Here is a 26,911-nt window from a genome sequence, read left to right as displayed (position 1 = left end):
TAAACATTCACCTTAAACATTCACTCACTTTAGACACTTTAAACACTTTTTTTTAACATTACACCATATTGGATCTATTTATCCGTACAAATTTGCACTACCTCTCTACCTCGTTTTAGAATTTAGCATTTTGTACATTTTAGTTTTGTATATTGTATATTTTGTATAGTGTTTGGTCTTTACTTACAGACTTTTTTTTCACTGTAAGAAGCACAATCTTAGGATGGTCACACAGAACCAAGCATTTCACTATAATGTGACAAATAAAACAAAACTCGAAACTTGAACTTGAGGACTTAACTGACATCTTCAACCGGTCACTAGCCCAGGCAGTTGTCCCAGCGTGCTTTAAAACCACCTCCATCATTCCAGTAAACTGAAACTCTCCTCTGCCACGAGCCTCAATGACCTTCACACTGTTGCACTCACCCCCATCATCATGAAGTGCTTTGAGAGGCTGTTCCTCACCTCAAATCTGACCGTTCACCCTCACTGGACAAACACCAATTCGCCTACCGTGAGAACAGGAGCACGGAGGACGCTATCTCCTCAGCGCTACACCCCGCCCTCTCCCCCCTGGATGAGAGCAACACCCATGTGAGAATGCTGTTCATCGAATTCAGCTCAACTTTCATCCCCTCCAAACTCCTTGAGCGAGACACTTAACCCATAATTGCTCCCGATGAGCAGGTTGGCAGTCACCTTCAGTGGTGCAGTCGTGGTCACACGCGGTTACACGCAGTGTTACTAGATGATCACTGAGGCAGAGTGATTACACTGCTGATGGTCAGTGACGCGCACACATATGCACGCACAGTGTTACCAGTTCCCATATTACGACTGCACCACTGGTCACCTTGCATGGTTGCCTCCGCCGTCGGTGTGTGAATGTGTGAGGTGAATGGGCTAAAAGCTCATTTGGAATTTGGATAAAAGTGCAATATAAATGCGCCATTTACCATTTCTTACCATTTACCACTATACTCAGTAGTACTAATTTATCATTTTATATATATTAGAATTCTACCCAGTTTAATCACCTGTACATTGTATATTACTATTGCACTTTACTGTTACATTTGCACTCTGGTTGTACTGTACTTGTGCTGTATAATGACAATACATTTAATCTAAACTAATCTGTATGGTCTGTGTGGTCTGTGTGGTCTGTATGGTCTGTGTGGTCTGTGTGGTCTGTATGGTCTGTGTGGTCTGTATGGTCTGTGTGGGTCTGTATGGTCTGTGTGGTCTGTATGGTCTGTGTGTGTCTGTGTGGTCTGTATGGTCTGTATGGTCTGTATGGTCTGTGTGGTCTGTGTGGTCTGTATGGTCTGTATGGTCTGTGTGGTCTGTGGTCTGTATGGTCTGTATGGTCTGTATGATCTGTGTGGGTCTGTATGGTCTGTGTGGTCTGTGGTCTGTATGGGTCTGTATGGTCTGTATGGTCTGTATGGTCTGTGTGGTCTGTATGGTCTGTATGGTCTGTATGGTCTGTATGGTCTGTGTGGTCTGTGTGCCCCAATATTTTGTAACAACGCCTCTCCCAGAAATAAACTACATGGTGCAGTTTTAAAAATCATAAGAAAATGTATAGACTCTGAGGTAGTTGTGTTTGAGGCCGTCCAACAGCAGTGCATGACTGAAATTATTTGAGCATTTTCCTCTCATGTAATTTCAATCATTGCGGCTGAACATTTATTTTGCTGACTAAATTATTGTTCTCATATGACTTAAAGTTGAGGTAATTCACTAAACAAGCTTCCTTGTTATTAAATATAAAAAACTAAACAAAATAATAATAATAATAATAATAATAATAATAATAATAATAATAATAATAATAATAATAATAATAAATAATAATAATAATAATAATAACAACAACACATAATGCTTCACAGATCAGATTGAGACTATGAGTGACATGTCACACAAACACAACATGATGAACTGCACATGCGTCATGCATAACATGATGCACACATCATGGACAAACACACACTCTCACACATACGCAGGCATTGCACGCGCACGCACACACACACACACACACACACACAACACAGAGGCATAAGCAAAAACAAACACGCACACACACATACGCAGGCATGCACGCGCACACACACACACAACACAGAGGCATAAGCAAAAACAAACACGCACACACACATACGCAGGCATGCACGCGCACACACACACACAACACAGAGGCATAAGCAAAAACAAACACGCACACACACATATGCAGGTATGCGCGCGCACACACACACACACACACACACACACACACACACACACACACACACACAACACACACACACACACACACACACACACACACACACACACACACACACACACACACACACACACACACACACACACACACACACAAACAAACACAGTGACAGGTATGCTACCGGTCCAGTGGTCCCACCCAATGATCAGCTTTTAATAAACACAAAGTATGTTGGCTGGCAAGGGAGAGAGAGAGAGAGAGAGAGAGAGAGAGAGAGGAGAGAGAGAGAGAGAGAGGAGAGAGAGAGAGAGAGAGAGAGAACAGGAGAGAGAGAGCGAAAGAGAGGGAAGAGAGAGAAAGATGGAGAGAAAGCGAGGGAGGAGAGAGAAGCTCGTCAGTCAGGTCAGGTTGGTGCAGATTGCACTTTGCTCTCCTCATCCTCCTGTTCTCTCTCTCTCTTTTTTTCTCTCTGTGTTTTGTCTCACTGTGTGCCGTCTATCTATTGTGAGTCATAGGACCCATTAACAGGGACAGGTGTCGATGTCGAGGGGGGGGGGGGGGGGGGGGGGGGGGGGTAGTCCAAGCAGTCATATTTACATAGCTGTATTGTTGGGAGCAGTACCTCATTGAGTTTGATAGAAATGAGCTCTCTCTTCTATAGAGTGCGGTGCGGACAGCCAGGGAGTGACTCTTCTGAGCTTTATGCGTCCATCGACAGCCAATCGGCTGCTTCCGTCTTTACCAACCAACCTGACAACGGTGAGTAAATACTCCGCTTGTCATGATCTGACGCGGCTGGACCACATGTCATATCGTTCTCCTCGACATGATGGAGGAGAAGCTGATATCAGACGTTAAATGTTTCCTGGTGCGACGTAAATAAACGGCCCCTGGTGGAAACTCTGAAGTGCTGCACGAGACAGATACCCGCGAGGACACGGCCTCTCACACCGCCCACAAGATATCAGAGTAGATCAAAGTCGCTCGCAGGTTTACGTGCCGCAAAACTCCTCCCGTTGCATCACGATTAGCTGAAAAGGATCTGTATGTTTTCACTCGTCGGGAAACTGAGGTGCCTCCCCTCATACTGCTTTTAGATCCTGTAGCAGCCTCGTATGGTGGCAGGTGGCGGTGGAGGTGGTGGTGGTAGTGGTGGTGGTGGTAGTGGTAGTAGTGGTAGTGGTGGTAATGGTGGTGGTGGTGGTGGTAGTGGTGGTGGTGGTAGTGGTGGTGGTAGTGGTAGTAGTGGTAGTGGTGGTAATGGTGGTGGTGGTGGTGGTAGTAGTGGTGGTGGTAGTGGTGGTGGTGGTGGTAATGGTAGTGGTGGTGGTAGTAGTGGTGGTGGTAGTGGTGGTGGTGGTGGTAGTAGTGGTGGTAATGGTAGTGGTGGTGGTAGTAGTGGTGGTGGTAGTAGTGGTAGTGGTGGTGGTGGTGGTGGTAGTAGTGGTAGTAGTGGTAATGGTGGTGGTGGTGGTGGTAGTAGTGGTGGTGGTAGTAGTGGTAGTGGTGGTGGTAGTAGTAGTAGTGGTGGTGGTGGTAATGGTGGTAATGGTGGTAGTAGTGGTAGTGGTGGTGGTGGTGGTAGTAGTGGTAGTGGTGGTGGTGGTGGTAGTAGTGGTAGTAGTGGTGGTGGTAATGGTGGTGGTGGTGGTAGTAGTGGTGGTGGTAATGGTGGTGGTGGTGGTAGTAGTGGTGGTGGTAGTAGTGGTAGTGGTGGTGGTGGTGGTAGTAGTGGTAGTGGTGGTGGTGGTGGTGGTGGTGGTGGTAATGGTGGTAATGGTGGTAGTAGTGGTAGTGGTGGTGGTGGTGGTAGTAGTGGTGGTGGTGGTGGTAGTAGTGGTAGTAGTGGTAGTAGTGGTGGTGGTAATGGTGGTGGTGGTGGTAGTAGTGGTGGTGGTAGTAGTGGTAGTGGTGGTGGTGGTAGTGGTGGTGATAGTGGTGGTGGTGGTGGTAATGGTGGTAATGGTAGTAGTGGTGGTGGTAGTAGTGGTAGTGGTGGTGGTGGTGGTGGTAGTAGTGGTAGTGGTGGTGGTGGTGGTGGTAATGGTGGTAGTGGTGGTAGTAGTGGTGGTGGTAGTAGTGGTGGTGGTAGTAGTGGTAGTGGTGGTCGGGACCCATGCGGCTAAAACCATGTCTCCACCTTCCCTTGTGGGAGATTGAGGTTTCTGACCCAGGTGTGGTAAACGGAAGTGGAAGATGTTACATGAAAACACTCATGTGTTTCAACAATCGGGAGTCAGTCAGTCTGTCAGTTAGGGACATTCACTACAATATTGATTATACTTGTCCAGATTGTCTGGTTCCATCTATAATGTATTGTAGAAGTGCTGGTTCATTTCAGTCCACTTTTACTGCCTCAGGTGTTGTAATGTGTCTGGCTGAGTGACGTTAACTTGTTAGCATTAAAGAATGACACCAGGATAGCTTAGCTGAGCAAAGAGCTACTCAGACGTTAACTTGTTAGCATTAAATAATTACACCAGGATAGCTTAGCTGAGCAAAGAGCTACTCAGACGTTAACTTATAGCATTAAAGAATTACACCAGGATAGCTTAGCTGAGCAAAGAGCTACTCAGACGTTAACTTGTTAGCATTAAAGAATTACACCAGGATAGCTTAGCTTAGCAAATAGTTATTTAGACGTTGTTGCTGTTGGGATTTCACACCCATTTATTATCAAAACATACTATTAGGCTTATAACCATATGATGCCTAGTCATACGGCTCTATATTCTCTCTCTCATATAGATTTACAGACATGAGCCACATCGGTACTAAGGACAAGTTAACGTTGTGCCGGACGACAGAGACAGAGACAGACAGTTAGAGAGAGAGAAGGGGAAAGATAGAGGAATAGAGACAGAGACAGAGTTAGAGAGAGAGAAGGGGAAAGACAGAGACAGAGGGATAGAGACAGACAGTTAGAGGGAGAAGGGGAAAGACAGAGATAGAGGGATAGAGACAGACAGTTAGAGATAGAAGGAGAAAGACAGAGACAGAGGGATAGAGACAGACAGTTAGAGAAGGGGAAAGACAGAGACAGAGGGATAGAGCCAGACAGTTAGAGGGAGAAGGGAAAAGACAGAGATAGAGGGATAGAGACAGACAGAGAGAGAGAAGGAGAAAGACAGAGACAGAGGGATAGAGACAGACAGAGAGAGAGAAGGAGAAAGACAGAGACAGAGGGATAGAGACAGACAGTTAGAGAGAGAAAGAGAAAGACAGAGACAGGGGGATAGAGACAGACAGAGAGAGAGAAGGGGAAAGACAGAGACAGAGGGATAGAGACAGACAGAGAGAGAGAAGGGGAAAGACAGAGACAGAGAGATAGAGACAGAGAGTTAGAGAGAGAGAAGGTGAAAGATAGAGGAATGGAGACAGACAGTTAGAGAGAGAGAAGGGGAAAGATAGAGGAATAGAGACAGACAGTTAGAGAGCGATAAGGGGAAGACAGAGATAGAGGAATGCAGACAGACAGTTAGAGAGAGAAGGGAAAGACAGAGATAGAGGAATGCAGAGAGACAGTTAGAGAGAGAAGGGGAAAGAGATAGAAGGAGAGGAGAGAAAGATTTGGTCAGAAGTTAAATAATTCATGTACCACCAGTTTGTGGACATACTGTAACTGATAATAACTGATCTAAGAAGATACTATGGACATTCTTACAAACAGGTTTAACTAAATGAGAGAAAACAGAGTGGTGTTGAGAGAGAGGAAGGGATGAGAGAGAGAGAGAAGCTTCTGCCCCAACCACCCTGACAGCCCAGACAACATGCCATTCATTCTACGCGACTCTCTACACACCTCTCTCTCCCTCCCTCTCTGTACCTTCTTCTGTCTCCTCAAACAGGCAGATGGTGGGAGGGAGTGGTGTAGAGGGAGGAGAAGGAAGGGAGGGAGGGGAAGGAGAGAGCCATGGAGAGAGGGGAGAGTAATGGAAAAGGGGGGAGGAAATAAAGGGGGAGAAGTATCTTTCAGATACTGACTGACTGTATACTTAATATATACTTCCTTATATGGCACAGTGGCACAGTAGTTAGCACTGGTACCTCACAGCAGGAGGATCCTGGGTTTGAACCCGACTGGGCGGCAGGTCTTTCACCTCTTCCACGAGTTCAACCCTTTTGGGATTTGGGATTACAAATTAAATGTATTATTATTATTATTATTATTATTATTATTATTATTATTATTATTATTATTATTATTATTATTATTATTATTATTATTATTATTATTATTATTATTATTATTATTATTATTATTATTATTATTATTATTATTATTATTATTATTATTATTATTATTATTATTATTATTATTATTATTAACCTCCACAAATGACGACAGACACAAAGGATACGTTTAAGGGATTCTATAGAAATCGATCGTTTATTAGAGCAACGGTGCAACAGCCTGATGCAGGCGGCTTGGGCAGGATGCACATGGAGCTGCAAGTGCGCTCACCGGGGACTGGATGAGGGAAGGGAAGGGAAAGGGGACCTTTCACAAGAGCACTCGCCTCTAACCGTTAGAGTAGCCTCTGAAAGGGGGACCAGACTCCTGATGGAGCGTCCTGGAGGGGGTAAAGATCACGTGGGCCGGTGATACTCGTGGTAGATGTTATATGTCATTGTATGGGAAAGAGAGCCCTTTCCTTGGGGAAGTGAAAACCCAGATATCCCAAGCTCAATAGGGATTCCCTGGGATTCTTCCCTGATCCCCTAATAGGGTGATTGAGTTGAGCACCGTGAATGTGGCCTTTAGACATCAGGGTTGGGAGGGGGGGGGGGGGGGGGGGGGTGTTGCTTTCGGAAAGGGATCAGTCTGAATGACATGGATGACAAGAAAGCATAATTAGACAAGTGACATGTAGATGGTGAAGCCAGGACGATCAGGATAACTTAATCATTGCATTGACAATATACTTAATTACCTGTGCTTATCTTAATTATAAACTTCAGGATAACTTATAATAATTATACTGACAATATACTTACCTGTGCTTATCGTAATTCTAAACGTCAGCATAACTTGTAATAATTATACTGACAATATACTATATGCTTACCGTAATTCTACATACATTTTACATTTAGTCATTTAGCTGACACTTTTATCCAAAGCGACTTACACGTTCTGTACCGTCTGCAAGTCAGCAGGAAGGGAAACAGTGCTGAAACTTGGGTGCTGCAGTGTTGAGTGCATAGTAGTAAAGACATATTATTAGTATAGTAAGAAGAGTGCATGATAGTATAAGACAGTAAGAAGGTTAGTGTTTCAGTTTTTACATTTTTTTTTATTACAATATAGATACTTACCTATACTTACTTTTGGGATATAACCTGTGCAAATGGATAAAAGCGCATACGGTAATTACATGACAATGAATGATCGGTATATAAACAAAGACATTTGAGATCATTATACACAATTTATTGCACTCTTTTATTACCATATCTAACTTACTGTATAGAAACTTGGGGAAACACATACGAAACTAATCTGAATCCTATTATCATCTTACAGAAAAAGGCAATAAGGGTTGTGAACAATGTTAGTTATCTCCATCCTACAAACACATTGTTTTTTTTAACTAAGGGCATTAAAATTCCTTGATTTAGTTGACCTTAAAACAGCAGAGATAGTTTTTAAAGCAAGAAGTTATCAACTGCCATGTAACTTACACATTTTATTTAAAGAACGAGAGGTGACGTATAATTTAAGAAGAACACTCAATTTTAAACAGCCTAGAGCTCGAACCACACTTAAAAATATGTCTGTGTCAGTTAAAGGAGTGAAACTTTGGAACAATATACCGGATGAAATAAAAAACAGCAGGAGTTTTTTTTAGGTTTAAAAAATTGTGTAAACATTAGAAATAAAATAATTCATTCATAATTAATTCATTCAAGGGAAAGAGAGGCGATACCGGGGGAAATTGGGCGAACGGTGAGCCGCCCCAGAACCGCGTCGTGGAGCAGAATCCTGTATTGAATGGATTGGTCTGCATAGGCGTAACCGCGGGAATAGGGGGCAACCCCGAGGATGAGGAAACGAAGGGGCGCAAGTCATAGTGTGGGCTTCCTCCAGGAGTTTGTATATAATATAGTGTTCACGTGGGTTTCCCCTGGGTACTCTGGTTTCACCCCACAACATAAAACACGTGCACGCCAGGTTCATACTCCTGCCATTGCCCTTGACTAGGGTACTGGCAGTAGAACTGGAGTTGGTCCCTTGACTAAGGTGCTGGCAGTAGAACTGGAGTTGGTCTCTTGACTAAGGTGCTGGCAGTAGAACTGGAGTTGGTCCTTTGACTCAGGTGCTGGCAGTAGAACTGGAGTTGGTCCTTTGACTAAGGTGCTGGCAGTAGAACTGGAGTTGGTCTCTTGACTAAGGTACTGGCAGTAGAACTGGAGTTGGTCCTTTGACTCAGGTGCTGGCAGTAGAACTGGAGTTGGTCCTTTGACTAAGGTGCTGGCAGTAGAACTGGAGTTGGTCTCTTGACTCAGGTGCTGGCAGTAGAACTGGAGTTGGTCTCTTGACTAAGGTGCTGGCAGTAGAACTGGAGTTGGTCTCTTGACTAAGGTGCTGGCAGTAGAACTGGAGTTGGTCCCTTGACTAAGGTGCTGGCAGTAGAACTGGAGTTGGTCCCTTGACTAAGGTGCTGGCAGTAGAACTGGAGTTGGTCCCTTGACTCAGGTGCTGGCAGTAGAACTGGAGTTGGTCCCTTGACTAAGGTGCTGGCAGTAGAACTGGAGTTGGTCCTTTGACTCAGGTGCTGGCAGTAGAACTGGAGTTGGTCCTTTGACTAAGGTGCTGGCAGTAGAACTGGAGTTGGTACCTTGACTAAGGTGCTGGCAGTAGAACTGGAGTTGGTCTCTTGACTAAGGTGCTGGCAGTAGAACTGGAGTTGGTCCCTTGACTAAGGTGCTGGCAGTAGAACTGGAGTTGGTCCCTTGACTCAGGTGCTGGCAGTAGAACTGGAGTTGGTCCTTTGACTAAGGTGCTGGCAGTAGAACTGGAGTTGGTCCCTTGACTCAGGTGCTGGCAGTAGAACTGGAGTTGGTCTCTTGACTAAGGTGCTGGCAGTAGAACTGGAGTTGGTCCTTTGACTAAGGTGCTGGCAGTAGAACTGGAGTTGGTCCTTTGACTCAGGTGCTGGCAGTAGAACTGGAGTTAGTCCTTTGACTAAGGTGCTGGCAGTAGAACTGGAGTTGGTACCTTGACTAAGGTGCTGGCAGTAGAACTGGAGTTAGTCCTTTGACTAAGGTGCTGGCAGTAGAACTGGAGTTGGTACCTTGACTAAGGTGCTGGCAGTAGAACTGGAGTTGGTCCCTTGACTAAGGTACTGGCAGTAGAACTGGAGTTGGTCCCTTGACTCAGGTGCTGGCAGTAGAACTGGAGTTGGTCTCTTGACTCAGGTGCTGGCAGTAGAACTGGAGTTGGTCCCTTGACTAAGGTGCTGGCAGTAGAACTGGAGTTGGTCCCTTGACTCAGGTGCTGGCAGTAGAACTGGAGTTGGTCCCTTGACTAAGGTGCTGGCAGTAGAACTGGAGTTGGTCCTTTGACTAAGGTGCTGGCAGTAGAACTGGAGTTGGTCTCTTGACTAAGGTGCTGGCAGTAGAACTGGAGTTGGTCCTTTGACTAAGGTGCTGGCAGTAGAACTGGAGTTGGTCTCTTGACTAAGGTGCTGGCAGTAGAACTGGAGTTGGTCCTTTGACTCAGGTGCTGGCAGTAGAACTGGAGTTGGTCTCTTGACTAAGGTGCTGGCAGTAGAACTGGAGTTGGTCCTTTGACTAAGGTGCTGGCAGTAGAACTGGAGTTAGTCCTTTGACTAAGGTGCTGGCAGTAGAACTGGAGTTGGTCCTTTGACTAAGGTGCTGGCAGTAGAACTGGAGTTGGTCCTTTGACTAAGGTACTGGCAGTAGAACTGGAGTTGGTCCTTTGACTCAGGTGCTGGCAGTAGAACTGGAGTTGGTCCCATAAAGTACTGGCAGTAGAGTTGGTCCCCAGGCGCCGCACTGTGTAGTTAGGACGGGTCAAATGCAGAGGCAGACAAATACCTGGCAAAATAAAGAGATTCTATTATATTCTGTTTACTTTTATTCATTTTTTATATTATGTATTACCTATATTTATTGTCTTATAGTAGTAGTGCATACAGACCCTCATCTGCACCTTTGTTTACACTGGTTAATTTTCTCATATTTTTCTATTCAGAGTTAATTATATTGTTTACACGGTTTATTTTTCTCATATTTTTATAATCAGATGTATTTGTATCGTCTACATTTATGTCTTTCTTCTATTACCCTGCCCATAGCTATCTTATCTTATTATATATTTCCCAGGGTCAACAGAATTTGAAAATGCCATTGTGTATCGCAGTAGTTTGCTTCAGTATAGGCTACACGCCTGAGATGGCTTCCATGGAGATGTGATCATGTTATGATGAACATGTGTTTAATGTGTGGAGAGAGCATGAAACTGAAATGATAGGGGGTGGTGGTGGGGGTCTTTATGTTTTAGGTTTCAATGGGCCCTAATAGGGGAGAGGGAGACCTCTCTCTCTCTCTCTCTCTCTCTCTCTCTCTCTCTCTCTCTCTCTCTCTCTCTCTCTGTATTTGGGTAATTACAAAGACAAGAGGATAACGGTGAAGCGGGAGGGGTCTGTAAACACACATAGCAGGGGGCGCGTGCACACACACACACACACACACACACACACACACACACACACACACACACACACACACACACACACACACACACACACACACACACACACACACACACACACACACACACACACACACACACACACACACAAACACGCACGCGCACACACACACACACACACACACACACACACACACACACACACACACACACACACACACACACACACACACACACACACACACACACACACACACACACACACACACACACACTTAAAGTTTAATTTACATTCATCAGTGAATGACCACTTCAGCTAATATCCTTGATCATGATGACAGAATATCAGTTGATGACTTGCAGAGTTTCATATACTTAAGCTGAGAACATAATTAGAGCCTACACAATTACGGTAAATAGATTGAATAAAAACCATAAAAAGCTTTATATCAGATGAAATCATACTTATTGAAGCTCACTGCATATTATAGTCCCTGTTTTGTTTTGTATTTTTAAGTACAGGCCCAATGCTGGTAGGTCCTCTCACCTGAGCCTGCATGGGCCTTCAGCCAGAAAAACACATTTGTAATTTGAATAGGTTTAAGAACATAATTTATTTAAGAAAGTACATTATTTTCTGAGTGCGATAAGAGCTATAGGCTCTTCTGCATAAAGTATATAAATTACTTGTATAACATAGTTTAACCTACGTCTCCTTCCACAGTTACACCTCAGTCTTCAACTAAAAACACACTTCTTCAATCAATATCTGAAAAAAACAGAGAAAAAAAACACTAACCTTCTTGTCTTCTACTATCATGCACTCTTCCTACCATACTAATATGTCTTTACTACTATGCACTGCAGCACCCAAGTTTCAGCACTGTTTGATGAACATTGTTACTCAGCTGTAAGAGTTGTACCCTTCCTGCTGACTTGTCGTACAGAACTTGTAAGTCGCTTTGGATAATAGCGTTCAGCTAAATTACTACATGCAAATGTAAATGTAAGAGAGCTATTAGGTTTTTTGATAGATCATCCTAACCATGATAATAATGATGAAACCTCATCATCAAATCATAGTGTGATGCTTGCTTCGGCTCAATTCGGCTCAAACAAGGGACTAAACACGTTTCGCAATTATGCCACATCAATGTGGAATGCCCTACCCACAGCTGTAAAGGAATGTGAATCACTACCCACTTTCAAAACCACTCTCAAAGAACACTTACGTGAGACTGCAATTCGAAACTGGCCCCTACAAATGTCCTAACCCAGTTGTACAGTAAATTACCATGTATGGCTTTGTCAGTATTCCAATGTACAGTGTACAGTGTCCCCCCCCCCCACCTCCAATGTACAGTCCCTCCCCCCCCACCCATCCAACCCCACCCCACCTACCCAACCTCCTCCAATGTACAGTTTCTACGTCAAATGTTTTCTGAACACTTTTTGTATCACAAACAGTACTGTATTTGCAAATCTGGTATGTCATAAATGTATAGATGTAGCCAAGACAATTAACTAAAATGTGATTTCATTGGATGTGCACTGACAACTAATGCTTGTATATCTTATCGTGTGTTGTCATGTTTGTTTATGTGTTTGTTTAAAAAATTATAATAAAAAAAAAAAAATACAGATGTAGGCGCAGTACTGTCTATCTGTATGGCGTGTGCGTCATATATATGTTATGATGAATTGAAAATGGGGGACCCTGATGTAAACAAGACGAAAGTCTTTCTCTGGTCTGCATCCTCTTAACAATTGTATGTATTGAGCTGTACTGTACCCATTCTGCAATCCGTTAATAACGTTTTCAATCAATCAATCAATCAATCAATCAATCGGGGCAGGCATGTATATAATTCCCCTCCTCCCAGCATCTCTCTCTCTCTCTCTCTCTCGCTCTCTCACGCGTTCCTTCCCCATTATAATAGCCCACTACCGTTTTACCACTTATTATACTCGTCCCCACCTTCAAACGGAATGGAGAAGCGGTGGAGAAAAAAAATAGAGAGGAGGAAAAAAAAGAGAAGAGTTAGAGAAAGAGGAGGGGGAACCGGTTGAGCAGGTAGTAGCGGCCCTCCTCGACTTGTTGTCACCGTTATTTCTGGGACGCATGCGCGCTGGCGTCCGTTTCCTGCTTTAAAATGAGTACCTGTGTGTGTGAGTGTGTAGTAGTAGTGTGTGTGTAACTGTGTGTGTGTGTGTCAGAGAGAGCTACGTTCCGACTCCTGCACACACTCCCGTTATTCCGCGGCGCTAGAGCTGATACCTGCCGGTCTCACCTGTCCGGGACTCTCGGTACAGTAGCTCACCTGCGGCTCACCTGAGCTTTGTTTCTCTGGAAGGGGACGGAAGGGGGAGAGGAGGACGGAGAGAGAGAGAACTAAACGCCACCGAAGTTCGCGAAGGTAGAAGAAGGAAAGGTGGGAGGAGTGCGCGACCAAGAGGAAGGAGAGAAAAGAGGGGATTGATACCTTCCCGTTGTTTTTCTTACACAAGAAGAGAGGGAGAGTTCGGGAGTTGGGGATTCCCTTTTTTCTATATTTTTCCCTTTGGTTTTGGTTATTATTATTAACCGGGACGATGCCGAGGGCTTTTCTGGTGAAAAAGGCGAGCGTGCCGCCCGGTAAGCGGAGCTGGAGCGACCTCCCGGACTACCGGCGCGGGGACGTGTATATCCCGGCAGGTGAGTCAGAGTGAGGCCCCCCGGCCTGGAGCCCTAACCCCCCAGTCTAACCCACACTGAGCCATTTTGTCTCGCGGGCCGCGGCCACCACCGCGGATATAACGGGAACCCGGCGGGCCGTGAAGTGAACTCGCCACCGCACCGCCCAAAGTATTATTTATACACTTTTGCCCAAAAGTTTTTCATATACATTTGTAGACTACTATATAACCTGATATTGAAAACAAATAATACCTTATTAACATTACTATCTTACTAAATATAACTGGGGGAAAAAGCCGACTGGATGAGCATAATGTGTATCCGCACGACTGTTGAAAATAATACGGTCCCCAAAAAATATTTTACATAAAATGATTAACAATAAACGGGTCAAGTTCAGGATATTATTATTCTAATGCAAAACAGTCCACGACCACATGTTGTGGTGTTGTTTATTTACCGCATTTCACTCTTCTAGGCTATGCCCTGGTGTGTGTGTGATGAATATATAACTCTTGAATCTTTTTAAAATGCAACCTGTCGTTTTATAACTTCTGCATATAGGCCATAGCCGTGTGTGTGTGTGTGTGTGTGTGTGTGTGCAAGACATAAGGACCCGTTATCTCTCTCCCTCTCTCTCTCATCGACCTTCACCCCCTGCTTTCAGCTCCTTCTTGGGCCACGACACAGCACCGCGCCGCCCTGCCGCCGTGCAGAGTGTAATCCGTGCGGGTCTCGGACCCACGGCCGCCTCCACACGTGTGGTCGTGTGCAGTTATTGCTAACGGCCTGTATTCTACTGACTACTGCATATTTGAACCCACAGCCCGACACCTGCCCCGACAGGCCCCGATTCTCCCGGTTTTCATGCGTTTCACATAATTGATATTGCCTCATGATGACACTACTGTCTGCATAATGTGTTTCTCACACATGGTTGACATACATATCCAGCCTATTTGAGACTGGAAATATATGTACTTTCATCACGGGCCTAGTTTACATGGGATAGAGACCCTGGATGCTGTCGACTTCTCATTAAATTAATGAATTAAAACTACTCAAGCGGACCCCCCCCCCCCCCCTCTCTCTCTCTCTCTCTCTCTCTCTCTCTCTCTCTCTCTCTCTCTCTCTCTCTCCTTGAGAACAATCTCCATTGTTGCCATCGGCAGAGTTTTATTGTTAGTCCACCTTGGTGTCAGATAACAGTTAACGGACTACACCCTAACTTCTCTCTCTCTCTCTCTCTCTCTCTCTCTCTCTCTCTCTCTCTCTCTCTCTGAGTGGGACACCCTTCCCCCTTTCCTCCATTCAACCAACTCTCCTCTCTCATCTCATCACCGTTACTTTTTAATCATTGACTTTTACATCCCGTTTTTTCCTCGCTTTTTCAACCGAGAAAGAAGCCGCTGTTTCATTATTGTCATGATGCCAGACCCATGGCTGGGTGGAGCTGGGCGGATTCAAATGTCAATTCAGTTTTTGATTGAACACACATTAAACTAATTAAAAGAATATCGTAGAGAATATAATACAATGTAAACGTTATCAATATACATTTAGAGAAACATTTATTTGCTTTTATTACTTTATAAAACGTATGGGGGAAATGTAGAAATACTATACTATATATATATAAACAGTCATTTCTTAAGCAGTAGCTATAGGCATAAAAAAGAGGACTCAAAAATCAGGGGTATAATCAAAACGACAAACTAAATATATCCCCACAAATCTATCTTGCTATTTTCCTAGAGTAAATATTTCAAGTGAAAGTTTGAAATCATTAATAAATCAAACAACGGAGGGCATATTATTTCTCCACTTGCTACTCCGCCATCTTGAATCCTCTCATTGACTTGTACATCCTCTTGAGGCCATCGGACGACCAGTTGCATAAGCGGAATGAATGAATGAAAACTTTATTTAACAGATTGCAGAATGGGTACAATACAGTACGGCTCAATACACACAATTGTTAAGGGGATGCAGACCAGAGAAAGACGTTTGTCTTGTTTACATCAGGGTCCCCCATTTTAAATTCATAGTGACATTTATGACATCCACAACATATATCACATCATGACATTTATGGCATAGGGACATACATGACATACAGGTATATAGTACTGTTACATTTGTGACATATACGATATGCAAATATACAGTACTGTTACCCATAGATCCTGACAGCGAGTATATACATATGATGGGGAGGAGACTGTACATTAGGAGGGGGTGTGTGGGTGGGTGGGAGAGAAATATACATACGGTGGGGAGAGAATATATACATGCGGTGGGAAGGGGACTGTATTGGGTGGGGGCGGGTTTGGACATTGATGTGGCATAATTGCTAAACGTGTTTAGTCCCTTGTTTGAGCCGAATCCTGGTTTAACATGATTTGTTGAGCTCCCTCTGGTGTAGTGGTTGTGGTATTCACTGACCTTTGGGAAGTATTTTGACATGTACATGGGTACCTTAGTCGTATAGTGTATCTTGTAGACCAGGCCCATTGCAAGTTGCTGTACTCTGTCGTCTACTCTAAGCCATCCTAGGTTGTCAAAGTGGGCAGGGGTCAGGTGGGTTCTAGGAGTAAGGTCAAGCAGTAGACTGACCAGTTTGTTTTGTGATGTTTGTAATCTTGTTTTTAGCGCCTTTGAGGTGCTTTGGTACCATGAGGTGCAAGCATAGTCGTAGTACCCTTGAATGAGTGCTCCTGCCAGAGTCTTCAGGGTATTCTTGTTTACCAGAGAGGAGATCCGGTACAAGAATCTAGTTCGAGAACCTGCTGTGTAGCCTGGGGTAACGAGTCATTAACACAACTGACATATAATCATTGGAAAAAAGGAAACATACTTTCTGATCAATTTGTGCTCAACATCTACAAAGTTGGAAAAGGCATATACAGTACCTACTTTTACGTGAAGAAACAAAGCCTATATACAATCTTATAGGCTAGGGGAAGCGTACATTTCTAATGCCTAACTTTCTAGGGACAAATTATTATTATTATTATAGGCAGACAATGTAAGAACACTAACAGCATTCATAATTTCGAATTTTTGGCATGACAGTGAAGCAGCCATAGCAGGTTTAGCTACAGTCGCCCTACAGTCCCTGTCTGTTCTGACAGTGAAGCAGGTTCAGCTACAGTCCCTGTCTGTTCTGTTCTGACAGTGAAGCAGGTTCAGCTACAGTCCCTGTCTGTTCTGTTCTGACAGTGAAGCAGGTTCAGCTACAGTCCCTGTCTGTTCTGACAGTGAAGCAGGTTCAGCTACAGTCACCCTACAGTCCCTGTCTGTTCTGTTCTGACAGTGAAGCAGGTTCAGCTACAGTCACCCTACAGTCCCTGTCTGTTCTGTTCTGACAGTGAAGCAGGTTCAGCTACAGTCCCTGTCTGTTCTGTTCTGACAGTGAAGCAGGTTCAGCTACAGTCCCTGTCTGTTCTGTTCTGACAGTGAAGCAGGTTCAGCTACAGTCCCTGTCTGTTCTGTTCTGACAGTGAAGCAGGTTCAGCTACAGTCCCTGTCTGTTCTGTTCTGACAGTGAAGCAGGTTCAGCTACAGTCCCTGTCTGTTCTGACAGTGAAGCAGGTTCAGCTACAGTCCCTGTCTGTTCTGTTCTGACAGTGAAGCAGGTTCAGCTACAGTCCCTGTCTGTTCTGACAGTGAAGCAGGTTCAGCTACAGTCCCTGTCTGTTCTGTTCTGACAGTGAAGCAGGTTCAGCTACAGTCCCTGTCTGTTCTGTTCTGTTCTGACAGTGAAGCAGGTTCAGCTACAGTCCCTGTCTGTTCTGTTCTGACAGTGAAGCAGGTTCAGCTACAGTCCCTGTCTGTTCTGTTCTGACAGTGAAGCAGGTTCAGCTACAGTCACCCTACAGTCCCTGTCTGGTATGTGCCGTTACCTGACATTCCTGCCTGACCTGCCAGTCACACACAGAGAGAGAGAGAGAGAGAGAGACGCCCCAGCAACCATGATGCTGAGGAACAGGCGCGCTGAATAATTGACCTTTACGTGTCAGCGCGTGCTCATATTTAGTCTGTATTCCACATTTGATGTATTTTTATAGCGTGTTGAAAGGGCCGGTTTAAACATCAGTAGCTATAGGATAGAGAGGAGGACTTCAATAAATGGGAGATTTGAAGGTGGAATGCGAGGGAATATTTTGGATCTTCTTTCAAAATCTCGCAGCCGCCCCTGAAAACAATGCAAGTTCTCGCCACCCCTCTTGTAGAAAACACCTTATTAAGACTGCTTTAAGACACTGTTCCGAGGAAACTCAAGGGACCTTTAAGGACCAGGCTCCAAAATTCCATTCCAATAATGATGTAGTATAAGGAGGTAGCTTATCAACAAGGGCCTTAAAAATGAACAAATACCAGTGTTTGTTGTGCCAACCTCCAACCGACCAACTTCACGCGCACTGGAAAGGGAAGGTATGGCACGCTGCCCTGGTGGTCAGGTTAATGTTTATTGGACAGGAAATATAACGGACCTCATTGCACCGACTCCCCTGATAGCCTACTGACTGCTACACACAGTACACCACCTATATCCACCCTTGGCAAACACACACACGCACGCACACACACGCACGCACACCTTGTGTTTGATAACGTTTTCTACCAATTGTTGTAAATTAAAAAAAGGAAAAGTACACAAATCGAGAGTATCTCCCTCCCTCTCCCTCTCTCTCTCCCCCTCTCTCTCTCTCTCTCTGCCTGGGTCTTTGCAAACAATGGGGTGTTTTGAACCCCATTCTCCCTCTCTCTCACTCACTCACACACACCTTCCCAGCCCCGGTTTATTGACCTGTGCGGGGCCTGTGTGTTGGCGGAAGGAGGGGTGAGCAAACAGTGCAGAGATTAGATTTAAAAACCTACCGATGGTTTGACATGAAATTATCGCTACCACAGGGGAAAAATTAAGCATGACCTAAATATAAAAATAAAATCGAATAGATAGAATAGAAGTACTTTATTGATCCCGAGGGGAATTCAGTACTACTAGGTCTGGCATATCTCTTTTTTCAAGTGGCTATTTCAGATTTTGTGTGTGGGGGGGGGGGGGGGGGGGGTCACAATTCCCATTGTTTACAAGAAAACAAATCTATCCTTCTCTCTCTCTTATCATCTCTCTCTCTTACCATCTATCCTTCTCTCACTCTCTTACTATACATATCTATTTTTTCAAGTGGCTATTTCAGATTTTGTGTGTGTGTGGGGGGGGGGGGGGGGTCACAATTCCTATTTTATTTGTTTACAAGAAAGAATTCGGAAAGATTCGCTCACTATTTTCAGAGGTTTTACACTCAAGGCTGCTTCCAGGAAATAGGCGTGTCCCAAACCCGCGGGCCTGTCATGCTGTAAAGCGCTCGTAAAATGTACACTTAACTCGGAATTTCGGCTACTTGCATCAATCTGATAAAACATAGCCTGTAACATTGTTGGTCCGCATGTGGAACTACCGTTAACTGTAGTTTACACCTCTCTCTGTCTCCTCCATGTACCGTTAACTGTAGTTTACACCTCTCTCTGTCTCCTCCATGTACCGTTAACTGTAGTTTACACCTCTCTCTGTCTCCTCCATGTACCGTTAACTGTAGTTTACACCTCTCTCTGTCTCCTCCATGTACCGTTAACTGTAGTTTACACCTCTCTCTGTCTCCTCCATGTACCGTTAACTGTAGTTTACACCTCTCTCTGTCTCCTCCATGTACCGTTAGAGCTCCACACGGGCACACGGCTCATTTGCATGCATTTGCCTTTTATCGGATTTAACTCTGAGAGACACAGAGAGTCAACAGATTCATTGTCCTCCTCACTGAACACCTGTCATTAGTTTCTCTCTCTCTCCCTCTGTTTCTCTCTTTCTCCCTCTGTTTCTCTCTCTCTCCCCCCTCTGTTTCTCTCTCGCTCTCTTTCTCCCTGTTTCTCTCTCTCTCTAGTCTCTACCCCTCTGTACTCTCTCTCTCTCCCCCCTCTTTCTCTCTCTCCCTCTGTTTCCCTATCTCTGTTTCTGTTTCTCTCTCTCTCTCCTCTCTCATTCTTTGGTATATTGTGTTATAGTGTTTGCAGAGTAGTGAATAGGCTCAGGCACACACACACACACACACACACACACACACACACACACACCCGCCTCTGTGGAGGTGGATTGTTTGAGGAAGGCACAGATCTGGTGCCGCAAGACTGTCTGGTCAGACTAGTCCAACTGTAATGGGAGTGTGTGTGTGTGTGTTACATCAGCAAAACAATACTATTGGCTCCATACACACAGCCCACAGGATGTCTTCGCTAATTAACAGATAATGTGCAAATAATAAAAAACAAGGAGTGTGCACTTCTAGTTCTATGGAGTACTCTCTCTCTCTTACCATCTCTCTCTCTTACTATCCACCCTCCTCTCTCTCTCTCTTACCATCTATCCTCCTCTCTCTCTCTCTCTCTTACCATCTCTTTCTCTTACATCCTCCCTTCTCTCTCTCTCTCTCTCTTACCATCTCTCTCTCTTCTTACCATCTCTCTCTCTTACTATCCTCCCTTCTCTCTCTTACCATCTCTCTTACTATCCATCCTCCCCTCTCTCTCTCTTACCATCACTCTCTTACTATCCTCCCCTCTCTCTCTTATAATCTCTTACTATCCATCCTCCCCTCTCTCTCTCTTACCATCTCTCTCTCTTACTATCCTCCCCTCTCTCTCTCTTACCATCTCTCTTACTATCCATCCTCCCCTCTCTCTCTCTTATCTCTTACTATCCATCCTCCCCTCTCTCTCTCTTACCATCTCTCTCTTACTATCCATCCTCCCCTCTCTCTCTCTTACCATCTCTCTCTCTTACTATCCTCCCCTCTCTCTCTCTCTCTTACCATCTCTCTTACTATCCATCCTCCCCTCTCTCTCTCTTACCATATCTCTTACTATCCATCCTCCCCTCTCTCTCTCTTACCATATCTCTCTCTTACCATCTCTCTTACTACTATCCATCCTCCTCTCTCTCTCTCTCTCTCTCTTACCATCTCTCTCTCTTACTATCCATCCTCCTCTCGCTCTCTCTTACCATCTATCCTTCTCTCTCTCTCTCTCTCTCTATACCCCATCCATCTCACTTTCTATCTGTACCAAACTACCATCCCATTTACCTTCTATCCTCTCTCTCTCTCTCTCTCTCTCTCTACCCCCATCTCTAGTTTGGTAGGTAGTCTGAATATGACATGTTGAGTCCACTTTATTTACGTATGCTCTCTCTCTCTGCAGTCTCCATCTTCCCTCCCTCCATCCTGATGATGGGAGCTGAGGCCAGCCCAGCCGAGGCCACGCCCCTGTGCCTCACAAAGCACATCCACGCACACGCCGACACACGCACACACGCCGACGCACGCACACACGCCGAGCTGCCCTCGTGCACGGTGCTCGGGCGACCCCAGACCCCCCCGGGCTTGTCGGAGGAAAGGTCAGATGTCAGGAGGAGGTCGCAGGGAGGCTCCACTTATGTCCGCTCCAAAATCAAGGTGAGGGGATTGTGGGAAAAGTAGATTCTTGGATAGCCATGGGGTTAGAGTTAGGGTTAGGTGTGGGTTAGGTTAGAGTTAGGGGTTAGGTGTGGATTAGGTTAGAGTTAGGGGTTAGGTGTGGGTTAGGTTAGAGTTAGGGGTTAGGTGTGGGTTAGGTTAGAGTTAGGGGTTAGGTGTGGATTAGGTGTGGGTTAGGTTAGAGTTAGGGTTAGGTGTGGATTAGGTGTGGGTTAGGTTAGAGTTAGGGTTAGGTGTGGATTAGGTGTGGGTTAGGTTAGAGTTAGGGTTAGGTGTGGATTAGGTGTGGGTTAGGTTAGAGTTAGGGTTAGGTGTGGATTAGGTTAGGTGTGGGTTAGTGTTAGAGTTAGGGGTTAGGTGTGGATTAGGTTAGGGTTAGGTGTGGGTTAGTGTTAGAGTTAGGGGTTAGGTGTGGATTAGGTTGCAATACAATTATATGATTTGGGATCATTTTAAGGTATGGTAGGTATTTTATCTTAAAATAACTCTACGTCTGTTTCAAAGTGAGGAGTGAGGGATTGTCGGTGTTGTAGTTTTGTTTTGTCTATAATATAAATAGATGGTTTCAACTTGACAACATGATCAAGTTTATTTCCTGTTGTAGGGCAAGGCTAGGTTCCCTAGCAACGCAATGCCAGTGAAACCTTCTTTAGTGCATCCATTATGACACAGATTATAATCTGCCTCTCTCTCTCTCTCTCTCTCTCTCTCTCACACACACAGATCACTACAGGGGAGTTACCCGCCGAATCCTCTCCTTCTCTTCTTCCTCCCCCTCCTCTTCCTCTCCAGCCATCTTTCACTCAAGATGTTTCCATGACAACAGCCACCACTACCCCAGTGACAGTCCCCTCTGTAACCAGGTCGGCAGGAGGTCAGAGTTCGTCTGTGGGACTGCCAGTAGCATTTATGTGCCAGGTATGTCAAAAGAGTGCAGGGAGGGAAACAATACCTTTTTTATTTTTCTGATGATAAAGCATCAGACTTTATCAGCAGTAGTCCATCTCTCTACTGTCTCTGATGTTCACTACCGCAGCAGTAGTCCATCTCTCTACTGTCTCTGATGTTCACTACCTCAGCAGTAGTCCATCTCTCTCTACTGTCTCTGATGTTCACTACCGCAGCAGTAGTCCATCTCTCTACTGTCTCTGATGTTCACTACCTCAGCAGTACTCCATCTCTCTCTACTGTCTCTGATGTTCACTACCTCAGCAGTAGTCCATCTCTCTACTGTCTCTGATGTTCACTACCTCAGCAGTAGTCCATCTCTCTCTATTGTCTCTGATGTTGACTACAGCAGTAGTCCATCTCTCTCTATTGTCTCTGATGTTCACTACCTCAGCAGTAGTCCATCTCTCTACTGTCTCTGATGTTCACTACCTCAGCAGTAGTCCATCTCTCTACCGTCTCTGATGTTCACTACCTCAGCAGTAGTCCATCTCTCTACTGTCTCTGATGTTCACTACCTCAGCAGTAGTCCATCTCTCTCTATTGTCTCTGATGTTGACTACAGCAGTAGTCCATCTCTCTACTGTCTCTGATGTTGACTACAGCAGTAGTCCATCTCTCTACTGTCTCTGATGTCGACTATAGCAGTAGTTGTCCATCTCTCTATTGTCTCTGATGCTGACCATCGCACCAGTAGTCAATCTCTCTCAGACAGACTCCCCATTCAAAATGTGACTATAAAATGTACTGTATTTATACATTGGTGTGTATCTCTGTCTGTGTGTAGATATGTGAGAAGGGCTTTCAGTACCAGCGGATGCTGAACAGACACATCAAGTGCCACAATGAGACAAAGAGACACCCGTGCACCTTCTGCGGGAAGGGCTTCAACGACACCTTCGACCTTAAGAGACACGTACGCACACACACAGGTAAGGCACCCAAGCATGCACACACACACACACACACACACACACACACACACACACACACACACACGTACACACAGGTAGGGCATGCAAGCACACACACACACAGGTAGGGCATGCAAGCATACATACACACACACACACACACACACACACACACACACACACACACACACACACACACACACACACACACAGGTAGGGCATGCAAGCATACACACACACACACACACACACAGGTAGCGCACCCAAGCATGCACACACACACACATACACACACACACACACGTACACACAGGTAGGGCATGCAAGCATACACACACACACACACACAGGTAGCGCACCCAAGCATGCACACACACACACACACATGTACACACATGTACACAGATGTACACACAGGTAGGGCATGCAAGCATACACACACACACACACAGGTAGCGCACCCAAGCATGCACACACACATACACACACATACACACACACACACACACACAGGTAGCGCACCCAAGCATGCATACACACGCACACACACACACATGTACACACAGGTAGGGCACCCAAGCATGCACAGTTTGTACACACACACACACACACACATATATGCACACACAGGTAATGGACAAAAGTACACACACACACACACGGATGCACAAATGCACGCACACACGCATGTTTGAACACACGGGTAAAGGACCCAAGCTTGGACACGCATGCACTGCATGAACACATGCACGCACGCACGCACACACACACACACACACACACAAAGGCAGGTTACATGCACAGACGCATAGGTAAGAGACATGTCAAATATTCAGACCGTTCAACTACAAAGGAGCTCCAGTGCAACACCATTCGACAGATGCCACAACAATACATGGAGTAATATCTCTTTCTCGTGGGGTGTCTGCTACGAGCTACTGAACAAGTGTAACCCGTACGACGAGGCCTTCGCCTGCATACCTCTCTGTCTTTCTCTCTCTTTGTCAAGGGTCGTTATATTCCTCCCTCTCCATCTCTTTGTGAATACGGCAGTTATATTTATTTTTCTGTCATTCTTCATATCATCCCTCAATTCCTCTGATCTTTGTCTCTCTCCATTCCTCCCTCTGTTCCTAGGCCTCTCTCTCTCCATCCTTATCTATCCATCATTAACCCCCTCCCTACCTTTGTCTGTCGTTCTCTGTCTCCCTCTCTCTCTCTCTCTCTCCATCCTTATCTATCCATCATTATCCCCCCTCCCTACCCCTCTCTGTCTCTCTCTCTCTGTGTGTCTCTCTCCCTTTCTCTCTCATTTTCTCTCTCCCTCCCTCTCTCTCTCTCTCTCTCTCCATCATTAACCCCCTCCCTACCTCTCTCTCTCTCCGTCCAGGTGTCCGTCCCTACAAGTGCAGTGTGTGTGACAAGGCCTTCACCTCTCTCTCTCTCTCTCTCCATCATTAACCCCCTCCCTACCTCTCTCTCTCTCCGTCCAGGTGTCCGTCCCTACAAGTGCAGTGTGTGTGACAAGGCCTTCACCTCTCTCTCTCTCTCTCTCTCTCTCCATCATTAACCCCCTCCCTACCTCTCTCTCTCTCCGTCCAGGTGTCCGTCCCTACAAGTGCAGTGTGTGTGACAAGGCCTTCACCCAGCGCTGCTCTCTGGAGTCTCACATGAGGAAGATCCACAGTGTGACGCAGAAGTACGCCTACAAGGAGCGCCGCAACAAGCTGTACGTCTGCGAGGAGTGCGGCCACACCGTGGGTACCCAGGATGCACTGCTGCTCCACCTGCACGCACTGCACCCCGACAGCCCCTTCCTGAAGGGGAAGGGTGCGAGGAGAGGCGGAGGAGGAGGAGGAGAAGAAGGAGGCGGAGGAGAGGATGAGGGGATGGGCGGGGGGTCTGCGCCCGGGTCACCTCACGGCGTGGAAAGCGATGACACGACAGGGTCTGGAGGGCAGTAGAGGGAGGGATGGAGGACGGATGATTGGATGGATGGATGGATGATTGGATGGATGGATGGATGGATGGATGGATGTTCCGAGGAAGTGGAGATTAATGTTCTTCTTCTGGTGATATATTGATGTTTATATTTTGTACCTGATCATTGCCTGTTGGGGGGTTTGTGTGTGTGTGTGTGTGTGTGTATAGTGAAAAAGACAAATCTTCTATGACATGCTATAGCCAACTCATTAAAAGGGATTAATATATTACATGAGAATGTATTTGTTATGTATTGCATATGTGGGCATAAAGAAGGCCAGTGCCTTGTTTGTTTGTCGTTACACTGTCAGCGGGTGTCTGAGTCGGATCAAGTAGCCGGTGTCGTCTCAATGGTTCAGTTGCGTAAAGATGGCAGCCTCCCAGTTTGACGTCATAACTCGACCCACAATGCAAAGCGTCCAAACGTCAGAGAAGTTGAGCGCAGGAGGGCTGCGCGATGTAATTTCCAATCATAAAAAAGGCTGTCATATTTATGCACATGGCCCCAAGGTCACAAGCAGAGGTAGATTATATAGACCTTTTTTCAATGTAATTCCGTTGCTAGGGGGAACCACTTGGGCCCAAGTTCATCTCCTGTCCGTGCAACATGAAACACACTTTGGCCCACTTAGAATGTTCATGTTGTCAAGTTTGTAAAGGTCCGGAGGCCTATAGGAGGTTGGGAGAATTTTGCAATAGGACACTATTTTAAAATGTTTTATATTGTAAACAAATGAGGCACGATTTTCCTGCGAAGCGACCATATTGACACCCAAACTCTGGACTATCTAATCGATTTAAGATATTACTCCGTTTGTCCTCACGGGACAGATTTCGCCAAACCGTTGTACGACTCAGGTAAAAAAGGAATGTTTTATTGCACAAGAAGAACTTGACAGTGGAAAGAGCCCTGTGATGTTTACTGTCAGAGAACCTGCCTGCAGCTACTGCTGTGTAACCCTGTCACCACTAATGTACAGGGGAATTCATTGGTTGAAATATTTTTGTCATGTCTTGTCAGTAAACCGTCTGGCCAGTAAACTGTGTGTGTGTGTGTGTGCGTACGCACATATGCGTGTGTAACCTTAAAGTGCCTATAACGAGAACACTATATGAAATGTTTTTTTTAATTTGTATAAAGGTTAAAGGGCAACTATAAACTCTACTGTCATCTGGGGTCCTGCAGATAACCTGCATGTTTTTCACCTGTTTCAATAGAGGCCTTGCACTGAATGTTTCTGGAGTTGTCTTTCTTCCTACATTCTTCCTATAACCACTTTAGAAAGAAAATGCCTCATTTCTGTGCAGCGGTAGAGTCGGTAAAACACTGGAACAGCCTGGTGTTGTTGTTCTACCGTGACGTGCGTATAAGATCCAGGAGACACTTACTGTCACTGGTCGACATTCTCACGCCTGTCAATTATCTAAATGATCCATTTAAATATGTTGGTCCCTAGATTCCACACAGCAGGTTTGGTGAGAATCAAGTGAACAGGGGGGGGGGGGGGGGGAGTAGGGAAAAAGTTAAAATAATTATGGTGGAATTCATGAGTAGAAACGTCTCTGGATACCAGTTTCATGACTATAATGACTAACGGATCAGAAAATACACTGTTGGGCCTGATGGTGGCGCCACAGGAAAGGTCATGAGGTCACCAGAATCCCATGGCTTCTTCCTCATAAATGTGTACCACAAATTTGAAAAGATTAATGAAAGCTATTCGAGATCAACTAATTAGACAATTTTAAGTCTGGCCTGATGATGACGCTAGAGGAAAGGTCACACTCCATAGAGTTCATCCTTTAGGGGTCATGAATGTGCACTGAAAATCTCGGGGTCTAACATCCCTTGTTCGGCGATATAGATTATTCAATTTGACAACATAACAATTGTAAATGGACCCAAGTCCATTTCCCGTTACAGCGTTTGCTAAT

General features: G+C 45.2%; 1 protein-coding gene across 2 annotated transcripts; it reads left to right on the top strand.

Annotated features, from left to right (window-relative positions):
- The first annotated feature begins 2,890 nt into the window (after positions 1–2,890).
- ovol1a (ovo-like zinc finger 1a) lies at positions 2,891–26,477 on the top strand. 2 transcript variants are annotated; one of them, XM_084314090.1, is made up of 5 exons: positions 2,891–2,998; positions 20,857–21,110; positions 21,855–22,049; positions 22,867–23,011; positions 24,596–26,477. In XM_084314090.1, exons 2-5 carry the CDS (start codon positions 20,883–20,885, stop codon positions 24,955–24,957), a joined length of 930 nt encoding a protein of 309 aa, XP_084170216.1. In that variant the 5' UTR covers positions 2,891–2,998; positions 20,857–20,882; the 3' UTR covers positions 24,958–26,477. The 2 variants fall into 2 exon arrangements, with proteins under 2 accessions (XP_084170216.1, XP_084170215.1); XM_084314089.1 differs by lacking the exon at positions 2,891–2,998 and adding an exon at positions 13,148–13,614.
- Positions 26,478–26,911: the final 434 nt, after the last annotated feature.

Source organism: Notolepis coatsorum, assembly GCF_963971535.1.
Source record: "Notolepis coatsorum genome assembly, chromosome: 1".
Taxonomy (NCBI): domain Eukaryota; kingdom Metazoa; phylum Chordata; class Actinopteri; order Aulopiformes; family Paralepididae; genus Notolepis; species Notolepis coatsorum.
The sequence above is the reverse complement of the archived record's forward strand: the minus strand, read 5'-3'. Positions and strand labels throughout refer to the sequence as shown.

What these genes read in the sequence shown, in the direction of transcription:
- ovol1a (XM_084314089.1), top strand. Translation starts at nt 13,512, where the DNA reads ATGCCGAGGGCTTTTCTGGTGAAAAAGGCGAGCGTGCCGCCCGGTAAG. An exon ending in GGACGTGTATATCCCGGCAG is followed by an intron (nt 13,615 to 20,856) that starts GTGAGTCAGAGT and finishes CTCTCTCTGCAG; the next exon opens with TCTCCATCTTCCCTCCCTCC. An exon ending in ACACGTACGCACACACACAG is followed by an intron (nt 23,012 to 24,595) that starts GTAAGGCACCCA and finishes CTCTCCGTCCAG; the next exon opens with GTGTCCGTCCCTACAAGTGC.